At 30.1% G+C, this 16,574-nt stretch overlaps 1 protein-coding gene across 2 annotated transcripts in view; it reads right to left on the bottom strand.

The window, feature by feature from the left end:
• The window catches only part of LOC129614912 (zinc finger protein ZFP2-like), a 171,000-nt gene extending 154,637 nt beyond the window's left edge, over nucleotides 1–16,363 (bottom strand). For both annotated transcript variants that reach the window (XM_055529880.1, XM_055529881.1), the window contains exons 1-4: nucleotides 15,632–16,363; nucleotides 15,343–15,567; nucleotides 15,158–15,291; nucleotides 14,703–15,104 (exon numbers count right to left, since the gene is read on the bottom strand). In XM_055529880.1, coding sequence (XP_055385855.1) covers nucleotides 14,703–15,104; nucleotides 15,158–15,291; nucleotides 15,343–15,567; nucleotides 15,632–15,975 — 1,105 coding nt within the window. In that variant the 5' untranslated portion in view covers nucleotides 15,976–16,363. The remainder of the gene's footprint in view (nucleotides 1–14,702; nucleotides 15,105–15,157; nucleotides 15,292–15,342; nucleotides 15,568–15,631) is intronic.
• Nucleotides 16,364–16,574: the final 211 nt, after the last annotated feature.

Below are 16,574 nucleotides of genomic sequence, written 5' to 3'. Positions count from 1 at the left end.
ATAACCTACCTATTGTTTACACAATACGGTCGGTAAAAATTTTAAGATGAAATATCTGTCACTGTTAAGTAAATAGATATCATTAAAATTTAATTTAAGAATTATTTTATTTAATCATTTAGGGATATGTAACAGTTATTCTATTTATTGCCACCCATATACATTAGTTAAATATTAGAACAAAAATTTTCTTATAAAGAACAAAATATGGTGATATTTTTCCATTATCAGTGTTTTCCTGACGAACCGTATCTTTTGCTTGAATTTTAAAAGAGTTGAAATCTATTGTTACTGAGCATGCTGTATACAAGGGATCTGAAACTCGATGCAGCTCCCTAAAGAGGATCATAGAATGCGTAAAGAGGAACAAAAAACACCTGGGGATATTTTGCTTTTTGCACCCTCCCCGTCGAATTTGGCTTCAAAGTCATGAAAACCGAGACGTATACTTGAAGTTTTAAAGAAATGAAATCTATTGTCCTTGAACATGTTGTATACAATATGTGCGAAACTAAATGAACTCGCGAAGCAAAGCCTCCAGACGAACAAACACCCGATGACGTTTTGCATTGTGGACACTCTTTTTCGAGTTATGAGGCCTCATAGTTGGAATTTCTGAAAACCGTCCGATTTTTATATTTTTATCGATAACTATTTTTATCGATACAAGCAAAGCCAATTTTGTATACTAATTTTGAAGCTCATAAAATATTCCAGTTCTAACGGTGTGTGACGATGACACCAATTAGTTTCAAACATATTTAAGTGAAGAATCAAAATTTTTCACTAACATAATATTTTCTTTTACATGTAAAGATTCATATTCTGACTTTCATTACACCCATACAAACGTATGTTCGAAGGGTATACTACATTTGAGATATAGAGTCAAGTGTATGTTTTTGATCAGTGTCCAATTCTGAGTTGATTTAGTTTTGTCTTTCCGTCCGTCCATCTGTTCCAACGATAACTCAAAAACTAAATGAGCTAAATTCACCAAATTTTCACAAATGATTCATTATAGTAAATGCTAGAACCCTATTTAAATTAAATATGATCAGAGCACTGATTCAGGTAGTTGCCATACAACTACAAAATTAATTTCAACTTGGAACTTGGCACAATTAGTAGGACAAATATGTCTAATAAAAGTCGTTGAAATTGCTCCTTCTGGAAACTGCGATACATCTACAAAAGTTACTTGGTTATATTTCAGGAACTATAAAAGTTATTATACTGAAATTTCACACAAGCAAATATACTAGTCGTACAATAATTGACAAAAGTCGTTGAAATTTCTTGGTTCCTTCTTGTAGGTGCCATACAACTTCAAAAGTTTTTTGGTTATATTTTAGAAACTATCAAAGCTGTGATATTGAAATTCGAAACAAGCGAATATACTAGTAGGGCCAATATGATTGATAAGTCGTTGAAATAGCTGAGCTCTTTGCGATAGCAACCATAAAACTTCAGTAGTTGCTTGGCCATATCTTAGAATACAGTACTAAAATTCTGCATTAATTAATATGGTAATACGACAACTTAAAGTCATAGTCTGTCCCATAGTAATTTATGGCATATTTAGGATAACAAATTCGTACGGGTATCACAAAGTTGACACGGTCAACTCTATTTTTTGTCGTTTTGATATAATTTAATATTGCGAAAAACTCAGAAATAATATTTAGTAACAATCTATCTGAAAACCTCGAGTCAAAACATTAAAAAAAAATCTGATGTGGTCAGCACATAACCGACCGCAATGTGTATTTTCTAGTTAAGTGAAAGTGTTACAGAATATTATAAAAATGCCTGTTAAATACTTCTTTTCAATTTTTAGGGCATTAGTAAGCTTATAATTAATATACCTAGAAAAATGTAAATTTGGCTTTTAGTAGAGTTTTGCTTTGTGCTACCCGAATTCCCTGAAATTCTTAGTTTCCGTAACAACCAGAATTCAAATATCAAATTTCAAGAAAGTACATGAATTCGTTCCGTAAATATGGTAAAAAATGTGAAATCGGCCCTCAGATCAGTTTCCGAGCCCTGATCTTTCCAAAAAATTTACAATGAATATGTTTATATGAATATGCTTTAATACGAAGAATTAAAATATTAAATTGCAATGAAATCGGTTGATTATTTCTCTGTATGTACGCAAAAAAGTGTATTTGGCATGTACTAAACTTCCAGTTGCTATCATCTGTTTCTTCCAAAAGTTAGGAGGTTCCGTGTACAGTCAAATGAGGCTAATAACATATATAATTTCAAGTAAATCTGTTGAATATTTTCTTCATAATGATCAAAAATGTAAAACAGGCTCGCTAAAAAGTGCGGTTCTCGAAACCTGATATTCCCCAAAAGATGATCAATTCGTGCCATAGTCGAAATAAACTTGCATATAAAATTTCATCAAAATCGCTTCAGGCGAACTTAAGATACACGCGTGCACACACAGACCGACAGATTGAAAACTCGATATGCAAAATTCGTTGCCACCACATAATCTATTGTACACACAATACGGTCGGTAATAACTAATATAAAGTTGGGTCAAACCAATGATTTGTATTGTAGCACTTTTCTCTTCAAATACTCCTTTTAAAAACAATCTGTGTATACCCACCACACCATTAAAATTATTTTCATTCGTATACGAAACTATTTCATTAAGGATTGCATACATTCAGGATGAACGATTTATGAAGTCTTTGAAATAAAGCAAAAATTAATTTAAAGAGGGGTTAACATAATACTCAATTTTAAGGGTTAATTGCGTGAGTTAAGAAAAATAATTATATTTTGTAATGTCATTGAATTTACCGTTAGCTTTTTGCGTTTATAATAATTTGAAAAAGCTTGCGGTTTCAGAAATATAAGGCGTCAAAAATTCAAATTTTACAAATTTCAAGAGGCGATAACTTGTGAGGGGGGTGGAGATGGAAAAAAATTTTCTTCTAACGAAATAAACTATTTATTTGTGTCTAAAAGTTGTTAAAAGTTCAGAATCTCACAATGTACGGTGTGGAAGACAAATGGTATCAAAAATTTGGAAAAAAACGAACTTTAGATAACGATAAATTTTAGCGGCCATTTTATTTTTTTAAAGTTTAAATATAGTATGGCGTGGTAGAAGGAGACAGCCATTATATTTCTGCGTTTGCAAAATTTAAAATGCTTACAGGTTCACTGCAGTCAATAATTAAAAAATGGCGTTTTTAGCGTTTCAGGGGGTTATAAATTTTTAAGGGGGGGGGGGATGTTTGAGATAGGGAAAAATTTTCTACCACGGAAATTAGTTTCTACTAAAGATGTCTTTCTTTTGTGCCAAGGACGAATCCTATTGTTATTGACAAGCAGTTTCTGAAAGGCCTAGTTAAGGACTTAAAATAGACATGCTGCTTGATTCTGTATTTTATGTACCTTCGGAAACATTGGAGCTTTAGGGAAAATTTTTACCTTGTTTTACTTTTACTAAACCTAAAAATAAATTCAATTTCATATTCCTTTATTTTTCCAAAAATTTTTCAAATTTCTCAAAACGAACACCCAATTTTCCTATGAAGTTCACCTGATTCGGCAAAAATTTATGTTTCTCTTCTTCCACATCTATTTCTATTCAATCGCATATCAAATTAATTGCTTTACTGGAATTCTTCTTTGGTTGCATCAACCGTATACCAATTTTAGTTTTTGAAAAATTTGAAAATTTATTAATTTCTTTAAATTTTTTATTAATTATTCATTAGCTTCATAATGTTAATGGGAGGGGGTGAAGAGGGAGGGCGGAATTCTTGCTTTTTGGCACCTGAGAAGTAGCTATATATTATATAATTTCTACTAAAGATGTCTTTCTTTTGTGCCAAGGACGAATCCTATTGTTATTGGACTAATTTGGACAACGGGTTCGGATAGCTGCCATACAACTCAAACAGTTCAATTTAAATATTTCAAAAACTAATAAAGCTATAAATATAAAATTTTGTATAAAAATTATAATGGGATAGCTGCACCGGTTCGGGTAGCTGCCATACAACTCCAACAGCAAATTTTTTATAATAATAAAGTCAGATTCATGAAACTTGGCAGTCGTGTGTCCAATTAAAGGTTAGACGTTAGAAGTTTTGGTGGGATTGCTTGACAGGTTCGAGTAGCTCCCAAACAGGTCTAAAAGCTTATTCTTAATATTTGGAAAAATAATAAAGTCAGATTCATGAAACTTAGCAGTTGCGTGTCCGATTATAAATCAGATATATTTGGGAAGTTTTGGTGGAATTGCTTGACAGGTTCAAGTACTTGCCATACAACTTCAAAAGCTTATTCTAAATATTTGGAAAAATAATAAAGTCAGATTCATGAAACTTGGCAGTTGTATGTCGAGTTATAGGTCAGATATATTTCTGAAGTTTTGGTGGAATTGCTTGACAGGTTCGAGTAGCTCCCATACAAGTCTAAAAGCTTATTCTTAATATTTGGAAAAATAAGAAAGTCAGATTCATGAAACTTGGCAGTCGAATGTCCAATTATAGGTCAGACATATCCGTGAAGTTTCTATAGAATGATTTCACAGGTTCGAGTAATTGCTATAAAATAACGAAAGGTGCAGGGTATAATTCAATCGGTTTATACCAACTGAAAAGTTTTCACTTGTTTTATTATTTATTTTGGTTTTAATTTTACAATTTTGTAGACGTATTGTTGTTATTTTATATTATTTTTGTATTTTATAATATTGAATATTTATTTATGTATTTAATACTGAATATAACTTTCACAGTAACCTAATATGGTGTGCAACCTGTTTTGAATCTTACTTTTCGCAATAGAATGAGTTCGAAAGGTAAATTTAATGGTAATTTTTTGGCACCTGAGTACGAGTAGTAGCTATATATTATATAATGTAAAATAGGAAATGGTTTTTGAAAAGTTATACGAAATATGAATGAAATGTAGAATTATAAAGGGAAATTCAAGGTACTGTGTAGCCTGGTGGGTAGCGTGGTAGTCTCATAACCAGAAGATTATTGGATCGATGCTTGCCTGGATGTTGTCGCATTTTTCTTTTTTTGGATTATTTAAAAAAATTTTTTTTTATTTTGTTTAAATTTTTCTTTTATTTTTTTTTTAATATATAACAGTTATTATAAATGTTATTTTAAAAGTTTAAAGAAAATTTACAAAAAAAATATTGTTGTAATAGTTTAGAAAAATTCGCAATAATTTTAAGTACATAAATGTGTGAGTATATTCTTTTTAAAGCTTCCCAACTAATTTTTTTAAGCTTTCTAAATATAGAAATGAATATAGAAACACATAATTATTAAATCATAGGGGTAACATACAGAAATAAATTTTTCAAATAAAGAAAAGGTTTAGGCAAAAACAAAATATTAATTTTATTCAAATATATGTATGTACATATGGATGTCCTAAAATTTATCATTTTACAGTTTTTCGCTTGGAACAATAAAAATAAAATTTTAAGTACATAAGTTCATATATTCTGTATGTATATTTTTTTAAAGCTTGCTGACGAAACATAATATTCAAAACAATTACAAATGGTGCATTAATATTCAGATGCATCTGATGTCTTTGACAAAAGCTGACATTTATTTACGTTAAAATCATTTCGATTTGTCGAACCAAAAATGTGTGAGAACATTATATTTTCAAATATTATTTATTTCTCGGTTTGTGTTTCTAATAAAAGAAAAACGTGCTTTTTTTATACAAAAATTTTTTCAGAAAATCTTAAAATAAAGTCAGATTTTTCTGGGACCCTAGAGGCAAAACCCTATCTAATGCCTTTTGTCCCATGTCTCTAGCCCTTCTAGAAGTACCCGTACTTTTTGCCACCTGAGAAGTAGCTATATATATATAATAGAACACCTTAAATTTAAACCTTTAAATACAATTTTTAAATTTTAAATTCTCACACAAATTAGAAACACTAAAATTATTTTTTTTAAATACCATTAATTGTGTTTTTTACATTATCAGTTTTTAAAATATTAAATAGATTTTATTAAATAGAACAACATTGTGTACTATTTTTTAACTCAAACGTACGTAAAAATGGAATACCTACATTTAAGTACAATTTTTAAATTTTAAATTCTCACACAAATAATTAGAAACTCTAAAGTTATTTTTTTTAAATACCACTAATTTTGCTTCTTACATTATCATTTTTTAAATATATGAATTATAATGCCAAACTTTACACAGTACATTTTTATAATGTTATACTATCATTACCGACCGTATCGTGTATACAATAGATAGGCTATGTGATGGCAACAAATTTTGCATATCGAATTTTCGGTAAGAATGCACTTCTCCATGGTAGGGAAGTGTAAATAAACTACTTTTAGCAACCTGTCGGTCTGTCAGTCTGTCGGTCTGTCGGTCTGTGTGTGCACGCGTGTATCTCAAGTTCACCTGAACCGATTTTGATGAAATTTTATCCTTAAGTTTATTTCAACCATGACAAGAATTGATCAATTTTTGGGATATATCAGGCCTCGGGAACTGCACTTTTAACCTGTTTCACGCTTTTGACCATTTTGAAGAAAATATTCAACCTATTTACTTGAAATTACACGCTCGACCGTCCGCGAAACCTCCTAACTTTTGGAAGAAATCAGGCGTCAGCAACTGGACGTTTACTACGGACCAGATATACACAAAGAGAAATAATTAACCGATTTCATTGAAATTTAATATTTAAATTCTTCGTATTAAAATAATGATATACATTTTTTGGAAAGATCAGTGGTCGAAAACTGATCTGCGTTTCAGGGAACTCGGGTAGCACAAAACCAAACTCTACTAAGATCCAAATTTACATTTTTCTAGTTATGTTAACTATAAGCTTACTAATGTCTTCAAAATTGGAAAGAAGTAATTAACAGACATTTTTATAATATTCTGTATCTCTTTAACTTAACCAGACAATACACATTGCGGTTGGTTATGTGGCGACTACATCAGGTTTTTTTTTATTATTATACTATCTTTATATTGTTATTCGCTTTCACTATGAATTTTTCATTTTTAAAAACAAAGCATTTATTTATCCATTTCTTAATATGAATATTTTTAATTTATCTCTTTAAACTTCAGTTTAAACATTTGTTGTAGATTATAAAAGAAATTAAGATTTGTTTTTTATTTTTTTAGTTTTTATCTTTTCAATGCAAGAATAGATACATACTTCCATATTTCCATATTTTTGAATTTTAATAATATTGGCATAAAATAAAACTATTTTTGATATACTAAAAATAAAAAACAGATTGCAATATTTGTTTAGGTATTTAAAGAATTCTTACTCGTAAAATATTATGTAGATATTAGTGTGCATCTACTTTGTTTAATTATTTGTTTGAATATGTGCAATTGATATAATCAACATGTGTAAAAATAAAAGCAAAAATAATAAATATCATGTTGTTGCATGATCATAATTAACAAAAAAAATATTTTGCTTAGCTAAATAAATGCTGAAATGAAGTTGGGAAAATGCCCTCTGAGTTAATCATAAGTTCTGCCAGCAAACCCGACCCTCACCTCCTAGAAGGTAGATAGTATAGTTATCTGCAGGGTGTCTCCTGGTAACACACCTCGGTGTGGCTGACGAGAACGGGTGAATGCGAGTACCAGGCCCTTTAACTGGGTATTCGTTAGTTAGAAAACGTACGGTAAATCAAGAAGCGTTTGACCTAGAATATATACGTCTCCCTGCTCTGCGTCTAATTCCTGAGGGACGGCAGGTTTTAAATCCTTGCAGGAGGTATAAAATGCAGATTCATCGAAATGCAATGAAAAAAACAAAAGGATTAAGTACCAAAAGTGGTAATCCAATTACATTGGAGAATCCACTCTCTTTGGATGTCGGCCCTACGGATTTTAGAGCCAATTATTCCATCTAATGGCCCCGTTCAGGAGGAACTCAAAGATTCGACGTTCGCCTCCTTCAACTGTAGAACAGACACAAAAAGAAGGAAAAAACAATGCCAAGTCCACTAAACACAAAAAATTTGAGTAAGACCAATGCTCAAGACAAAGAAAATGTAGATCAAGGTGCTGACATACATAAAAGACTATCAGAATTTGAGTCTCTCTGATTGGCTTTAAAAAGTGAGGTTTTCCAGTTAAGGGCAAAGAACGAGAAACTAAAAATGGAAAGGTTTAGCAGCACTATGCCGAGTGAAAATCCGGTTACACATCAAGAAAAACATACACACTCAACAGATAAGGAAGAACTCATGCAGAAACGGATTGGATTCTTAGGCAAAAGAGGTCCAGCAAAAAGAGGGCGGCATCACCGGAAATAGTTCAACCAACGAAAAGTGTGGAGGCTTCGAGTGTTCTTGATCCGAAAGTTTCTGATCCGAGTCTCAAGCCAATCTCTGTAATCATAAGTAATGTGGTTGATTACAATCAAATAGAACCCTTATTAAAATTTAGAAAAAAATGTGAACTACAAAGTCAGGATGATGAAAATTAAGCAAGTAAAACTTATTGTAGATATGGAGATAGATTACAGGAATATTACAAGGATCCTGAATAAATTACGGTTGGAATGACATACATATGAAAATAAGCAAACCAAACCAATCAAAGATATGGTAAATCTTCATCCTACATGCAAGCCGGAATATATAAAAGAGAACTTACCATCTAAGAATTATAAAATTCTAGACGTAGTAAATAAAGTTAAAAAAGTAAAGGAAAACGATACGAGTGTCATGATTTCTTTACCATTGCTTATGCTGAGCTTCTCTAATGAACAAAACATAAAGAGAATCTATGAAATAGACCAAATCAATCGTGTGAAAGTTAAGATTGAGGCAAATGATGTCAAACTGCGACGGTATCGCAAATAAAAAGGAAGTATTTAAAGTCTTTTTGCACACTCAAAGTATTGATGTACGCCTAGTTTCTGAAACGCATATGACATCAAGAACTAATCTTTAGATTCGCGGGTATAAAATTTATGGTACACCTCACCCCAGCAATATTGAAAACGGAAGACTGCGATCATAATTAAGAAAAATGTTACACATTGTGATCTGCACCAGATGCAGTCAAAAGAGATGCAAATAACTGCAGTTAAAATCACTTCATTACAAAGAAACTTACAGAAAACTTCATTGACGTCTATGACTACTACGATGTTAATTCCGATCATTCAGCAGTTATATTAAAATTACAAGAAAATGTTCTACAGAAAAAAGGCAAAACATACATTGTCAAATAATGGAATAGCCAAACTTTCGAGCAGAAATAGAAACGAAAAAAAAATTTAAAAATCAAAATAACTACTATACAACAGTTAGACGAGGACGCGGAGAAGCTCGCAAAAACTATCCAGAATGCAGCTTGGAATAGTTCCAGGATTAATACCACCAAAAGAGAGGGTGTCAATTATCTTCCGCATATATTGGAATAAATGCAAATAAGCAGAAGAGCTAGAAAAAGATGGCAACAAACGCACAATCCTAATGATCAAACAAATTATAACCGCGCATCGCAACAACTTAATCGTAGTACCTAGAAACATAAACAGGTTTCGATTTCCAGATACATCCAGAATTTGAGGGCATGTGAAAAAACTAACTATTCCTTGTAGAAGGCTATCAAGCAAATAAAGCAGCCTGTCAAGTATCTTCCGCCTATTAAAATTAAAATTGTTCTTGGACATAGAGTGCCAAAGACAAAGCAAATGCGTTTGCTGGTCATTTAGCTAACATAAGTATTTATTTCACATGGCAATCAAAATACGTTAGAGTCAGGAAACAAGTTTCATTGACCGAGGCATAGCTTTTCCAATTATCAGTGGAAGGGAGGTTGTTGCAGAGATCAAGTCCCTTCTATCTAAAAAAAAAAGCATCAGGATTTGAACTGATCACATCTTATGCACTAAAGCAACTATTCAAAAATGGAATAATACTTACGCGTCTCATGAATGCCTGTATAAAGTTCTAATACGTGCCTGGCATTTGGAAAGTTGCAAAAATAATTATGCTACACAAGCCTAGCAAACCATTAAACGAAGCAGCTTCTTACAGATCGTTGTTGACGATAATTTCAAAATTGTTCGAAAAATTATTGCTAAAAAGACTTCAACCAATAATGAAAGTAAAGATTTAATTCCGAATCATCAGCTCGGCTTTCGAAGAAAGTACTCGACGATAGATCAATTTCATCAAACTTCTGACATTATATAGAATTTTCTCGAAGAAAAACAGATATACATATATTTTTGGGCGTAGCCCAAGCTTTTCATAAGGTTTGGCACCATGAGTTAATTAATAAACTCAAACAATTACTACCGAAGCAGTATGTTCAACTACTTGAGTCCTACCGTACTGATAGGGTATTTCGAATTAAACAAAAGAAAGAGTATTATTCGCTTAGAGATATTGGGTCCGGTGTACCACAGTTAAGCATATTGGGACCAATATTATACTTATTGTATACTTATGATATTCTACAAAAGAAGTTTGTGACAATGAGTCAACTAATAAATTACAGAGATCCAGTAATGAAATCACGAGATGAACTATAAATGGAACTTAAAACTTAACGAGGTGAAATCGATCCATGTAGACTTCACCAATAAGAAAATTGATAATTCTCTTTCAGTCTCAATCAATGGGTTCATAATCCCATATGCAAATTCAGAGAAATACCTGGGTATGACTTAAGATACCAAGCTCAAATCGAAGGAACATTAAAAGAAGAAAAAATCTCATCTAGAAGAAAAATATAAAGAATTCAAATGGCTTCTGGGGGTTATAGAGAATTCGTTGATGAAGGGGTTCGTCATTCTCAATATATAAGATTTTTACATATAAATATAATCAAATATTTAAGTCAGTCTGGATTTACGGTATTCAGATATGGGACTGTACTGCGCAGACTCACATTCAATGTATTCAAACACTTCAAAATAAGGTATTACGAGGCATCGTCAACACTTCCTGGTATGTCCGCAACGAAGCTAGTCCCTAGTGTCAACGAAATTAAAAGGCAAGCAGCCAGTCATAAAATTCATTTATCCCAACATGTCAATGTCGAGACGAGCCGTCTGGTTGACAATCAAACTTTGTTATGAGAGACTTAAACGTACGAGTTAGCTTAATGTTTTTTATCTGGAACAAGTACCTAGTATGGCAGATTAAAAACGAATGCAATTTTAAAAAAGTCAGACCATTTGATCAGTTTTATTGATTAAATGTGGTGGGTGTTTTTAGTGGGTTAGAGTCTCACAGTTCTGCTCTTTCGTCAGCAGTGTCTTTGGAGATTTTCATCCTCCACACGACAAAAGCAAAAAAAATGCTGAGATTTGATTAGAAATAAAAGAAACGTAATTTTATGACAGGATTAATAAATTTGTATTTGTGTTTCAAAATTAATATCACTTGAATTTAGATTAGAGTAGGGATAGAGAATAGGATAGGGATAACCCTTATTTTGATTAATAAAGAAGGAGAACAAAACAAAGAATTTTCAAAGTTGCACAAAAAACAAAACATAAGACAAAAGATATACATAATATTAATTGAAATCTGCATTCCAATTTCACCTTGTTTATTATACCAAATTGACATACATATGTACATAGTAAAAAAAACCTAGACAGAACAAGTAACTTACAGATAAATTCATCGGTTTTTACATTATCTAGAACTAAAGAACTTTTAATTAATTATAGACATTTAAAAAAACTTGCACCCCTGATTTTTATTTTAATTATCTAATTGATCATATATGGACGCACGTTGTTTAATTAGTAATTTCATTTTTGAAGGAGTACTTTTTATACATACGTTTATGTTAAAATTAGTGAATCGTTCAGAATTTATTTGTAAAATTAATGATATACTAATTCTGAATAATTTCAAAATAAACCTTGTTCATATTTAAGAAAGATCTTTTTCAAAAACAAAAAAGATCTTTCTTAATTTGTCTGCTATCTGAATTCCCTGAAAAGTGGCTTCTTTATTACTATCAATTAAATTAATTGATTGAGATCATTCATATAATTATTATGAATTATATTAATGATCTCCCTTATTGTATTCAGTCAGTAATGAAGTATAATTAACAGAATTACAATATTTAAATTGAAAAACGACATAAGAAAGAAAAATTTGAAAAAAAATAGTAAACAAAAATAAAATATTCAAAAAGATGGAATACAAGAAAATATATTAATTTTATTTAGTGACTGTTGGTATCTTCGGAATTGCATTTACGACGCACCAGATATATTGTAATTTTTTCTAAAATATTTGACGATGTGTTATATTCAGAATTTATTTGACGTTCTGTCTGCGACGTTGTTACCACTGAAATATTTGTCAAATTGTATATCCAAAGTTTTCGATGTATTTGCTTTTCATATACATACATATAAAGTATTAAATTTTTAATTGAAATAAATTAAAAAAAATTTCTTATTAAATAAGCTAAGCGATGAAAATAATACAAGACAGCAAGATTTTTAAGTTTTCAAATGTAAAATAATACAATATGTTTAAAAAACAAGAACACATTGTATCAAAAATTAAATTGAAATTTAATTTTCTTTCCAATTTTGACAAAATCGTATGAAATGATTCCGAACAAATATTTTACTGAGAATTTTTTGAAAGTTGTAAAATCATGAAAGATTTGATGTCATTCCTCGAAATCGTAAAATATTATAGCCATCTCATTCCAGAATACACGAAACTAGGGAGGTAGACGTGAATCTTAAAAAAATGTTTTAAACTACTTCAAATTGTATTACAAAAAATAATGAAAGAATTGACTCAAAAATATGGGACAAATTTCAAAAAGAAATTTGTATGTATGTATATTTGTACATCACGGTTGACAGAAATACAGGCCTGAACCCTAAGAGTGAGTGACAGTTCACAGCTGACGAATTTACACGTATTCTTATTGGATCTATGGAGGGCCCTTTTTAACACAATAAATCTCCCACAAGATCAACTTTGTTCAAATTTTTAATTAGAGTTAAAATTTTAAGTCAAAATTCAATCTTTTTCTACTTTACTAATGATTACATTCTTAAAGTTTTGTGTTATTAAAACATTAAAAAATTAATTAAAAAAAATAATTCCAGATTTTTTTCTTCAAATTATTTAGCTGATTTTGGTGTTTTTTTTCAAATTTGAGAAAATGTACATTTGAAATTAAAGGGTTTGCTAATTTTGTATGATATGTTTCCAAAAATGCATACTTCTTATAGTATCATATACGTCCTTACATTTCTATAATTTTCATGTGTATACTATATTAAGTTTACATGCTTCATAATTCATAAAAATTATTGCATATATGAATTCGTTTTATATTCAAAGTCCATATAGTAATTCTTTTTTGGTATATACATACATACATATGTATGTACATATATGATTTTAGTTTTATTAGGAAATATTTTCACATTGGTAGTAGGCTAATTCACTAATTTATCTAAACTACCGCATCAGTAACTTTAAAACTTATACAAATTTCTTTATATTTTTATTATGTTTGTTTTTTATGTGAAATATAATTAGTAGTTAATCCTTGTAGCTTCGAGAAAAAATTACCGAATCCCGAAAACAAAAAAAAAAAGGGAAATGCATATCTCTAACAATGTAAAGTTTATAGTAAAATATTAATTTAAAAGTAAACCCACATTCATTTAAGAGAATTCAACAAACAAATAGAAAAGTTAAATGAAAGAAAAAAGTAAATCCAAAGTTTGCAACCTTCCATAAAATAAAAAAAATTAAAAGCAAGTTTTCTAAATACATTGAATCTGGCCATAGATTTAGTACTATTTGATCGAGTCTAAATCTAATTAACCAACGAATAACATAAGGGATACTAACTCTTATTAGTAATAGCACATAAACGATTGGATTAGCAAAACTTTCAGTTATACGTGTACCAGCACTATTTACAGTATCCTTAACAGGTATGGTAACTTATACATATACTTGAATTCATATAAAGTAACTTGTGATATTTTAATATTTAAGGTGAGCCTTTTCACGGTTTCCCATCGTTATATTAGATTCAGGACTCAATTAATTTCATCAACGGCGTTAGTTATGCAATTCATGCACACATCCTAAGGGTCCAATTTGACACAGAACCCAATTCTTTTACATAGAATATAACAAATAATGAAACCCTAAAGCAGAAACAAAAGGAATACTACACCATTAGACAGAGACCCAAAATCAACAACTTAAAAATTTGGAGTCAAAAAGCCCAAATAAGTTTCGCGGAAAAGTTATTGAGATTAAAGGCAAAAGATAAAACTTATTTTAGAAAAAATAGCACTTTTAGCATCTTTGAGGATGTTGTTATATGTTAACCAATAAGAAAAGAACTTAGCTACATTTATAGATAAAATTGAAATACTAGAATACAAAACAATTCCATATTTTAGTATTATAAAATTAGTTATATAAATATAAAAATAGAAAAGTTATTCCAAAAAATATGGACGATCCGCAATTGTAGTATGATTTGATGACAGCCACTTTTGTAGAAATATTGAGTTTTAATAAAACAAAAACTTATGAATGAACAAATTTTTCTTAAGCAATTTTGAACCGGGATAATGCAAATTACCCAACAATTCCATACTTTAAAAACAATATCAAAAATGTTTTTCATACCTTTTTTACATATTTCACACTCAAATATTTTACGATTCTCATGCCATTTTAAATGCTGAATCAATTCTTCTTTATTTTTATGTTCTTTTACACATATAATGCACTTAAAGTCAGTAAGACCTTGATGCTCCAAAATATGCCTTATGAAAGATGAAATTGAAAGAAAACTTTTTGAACACGAGTGACAATTATAGCTTTTCTGTAAGGGTTTTGCTGTTTGAAATCCTTCCTTATGAACTCTCATATGTGATGCTAATGATTCCTTTTTCAAAAATTTTCTTGGGCAATTCGGACATTTATTAATTCGAAGTTCACTATCTTTCTCTGAAGTCTTTTGACAAATTTCGTTATGCTTTATTTGATGAGTTAGAAGAGCTTTTTTACTAACAAAGCGATATTTACCTAAAATGGAGGTTCTAATTAAAAATATTGTTTCAAAAAATTGATTTACGAACATATTTGGCATTCGAATGGTTTATTTTCAGAGTTGTGCACACTTAAGTGTCTTGTAAGACGGTTGCTCCTGTCAAATTTTTTTTTACAATATGTGCAAATATATTCCGACTTTCGCTTGTTTTTAGGATCAGGGCTAAAACCAGAAGAAATTATGTCAAATTCCCGAAAAATTTATATTACCAACAGTTCAATACTATCATCAGACACTTCACGGCCCATGTTTTCATCTTGTTTCTCATCAAGTGTAATAGTTTTAACACCTTTTTCATCTTCATAAAAATCTTTTTTAGTGCTGAGTATGTTAGATCCAGAAAGACATTGGCCTACATGCTTATTTACACCAGTTTCTGATGCAAAGTATTTATTGCAAGACAAACATTTGAAATAATCGCCGCATTTCTCAATATAACTTTGTCAAATATTTTATTTAGTAAGTTATTAATAATATATAATAAACTTATTTAATATCATACCCAGATGACGATTCCTTTTTCCAAATTTCTTCCACATTTACCTTAAATTTATCAATATCGTCGTCTTCCTTGATTTTTATACAAAAATTCAATTGCGAATCACTTCTCAATATTTCATCGGCTTCAATACATTTTGTAATAAATTTGAAACAGCTTATCAACTCATCACAACATGGTACACAAATTTTCCCATAAAACAAAGTTTTTCTTAGATCGATGTTTGTAACCTTGTAAAAAATTTCTGATAATGAGATGTCATTTTCTTCACTATGAGAGTTTAAATTTTTTAAATTTATTGTCTCTTGGAAATTCATGCAAATACGACAAATTAATTTGTGGCTCATCTTTCGCTATGTACTGCTAGTTTAAGAACATAATGTATAAAAATAATATGAAATTCTACTAACAGGGATGGAAAAACATAACTTTAACTTGTTTCAAATGTGTTTGTTGGTAAAAGCACATATTGATACTATTTCGAACTCCCGGTAACAGTCACCAAAAAATAATACGTGTACATTAATTTTGATATATAAGTTGATTAAGTTTAAAAAGTTGAGGTGGAAATTTACTTCTTTAAAAGGTAACCTTGCGTTAAAGTTGCCTTTAATTATTTAAAGAACGCAACACAAACTCATAGGAATAATAAGAAAATAAAAATAAAAAAATTAATACGTCTGCATAATCTAAAAGGTTTTATGGCGAATTCATTGCTTCGTCTTAAGGGTGCGTTGCGTTCTACTCATTGAGTTAGAAATACTAAAGAAAGGAGAATTTTTGTTTCTATCTCGTTTACACTCCCTAAAAAATCGTACCTTGAAAAAAAAACATAGTGAAGTCAAAAACTTCAGGTAAGTCTCCTTTTTTGCTCCGAGCATTGTCAAACTGAAACTAGCATTAATTAATACAAAATGTTTTTTTTTCTTAGAAAATTACACACCGT

Source organism: Condylostylus longicornis, unplaced genomic scaffold (genome assembly GCF_029603195.1).
Source record: "Condylostylus longicornis isolate FDR11 unplaced genomic scaffold, ASM2960319v2 ptg000126l, whole genome shotgun sequence".
Classification (NCBI taxonomy): domain Eukaryota; kingdom Metazoa; phylum Arthropoda; class Insecta; order Diptera; family Dolichopodidae; genus Condylostylus; species Condylostylus longicornis.
This window is presented reverse-complemented; position numbering and strand designations above follow the sequence as displayed.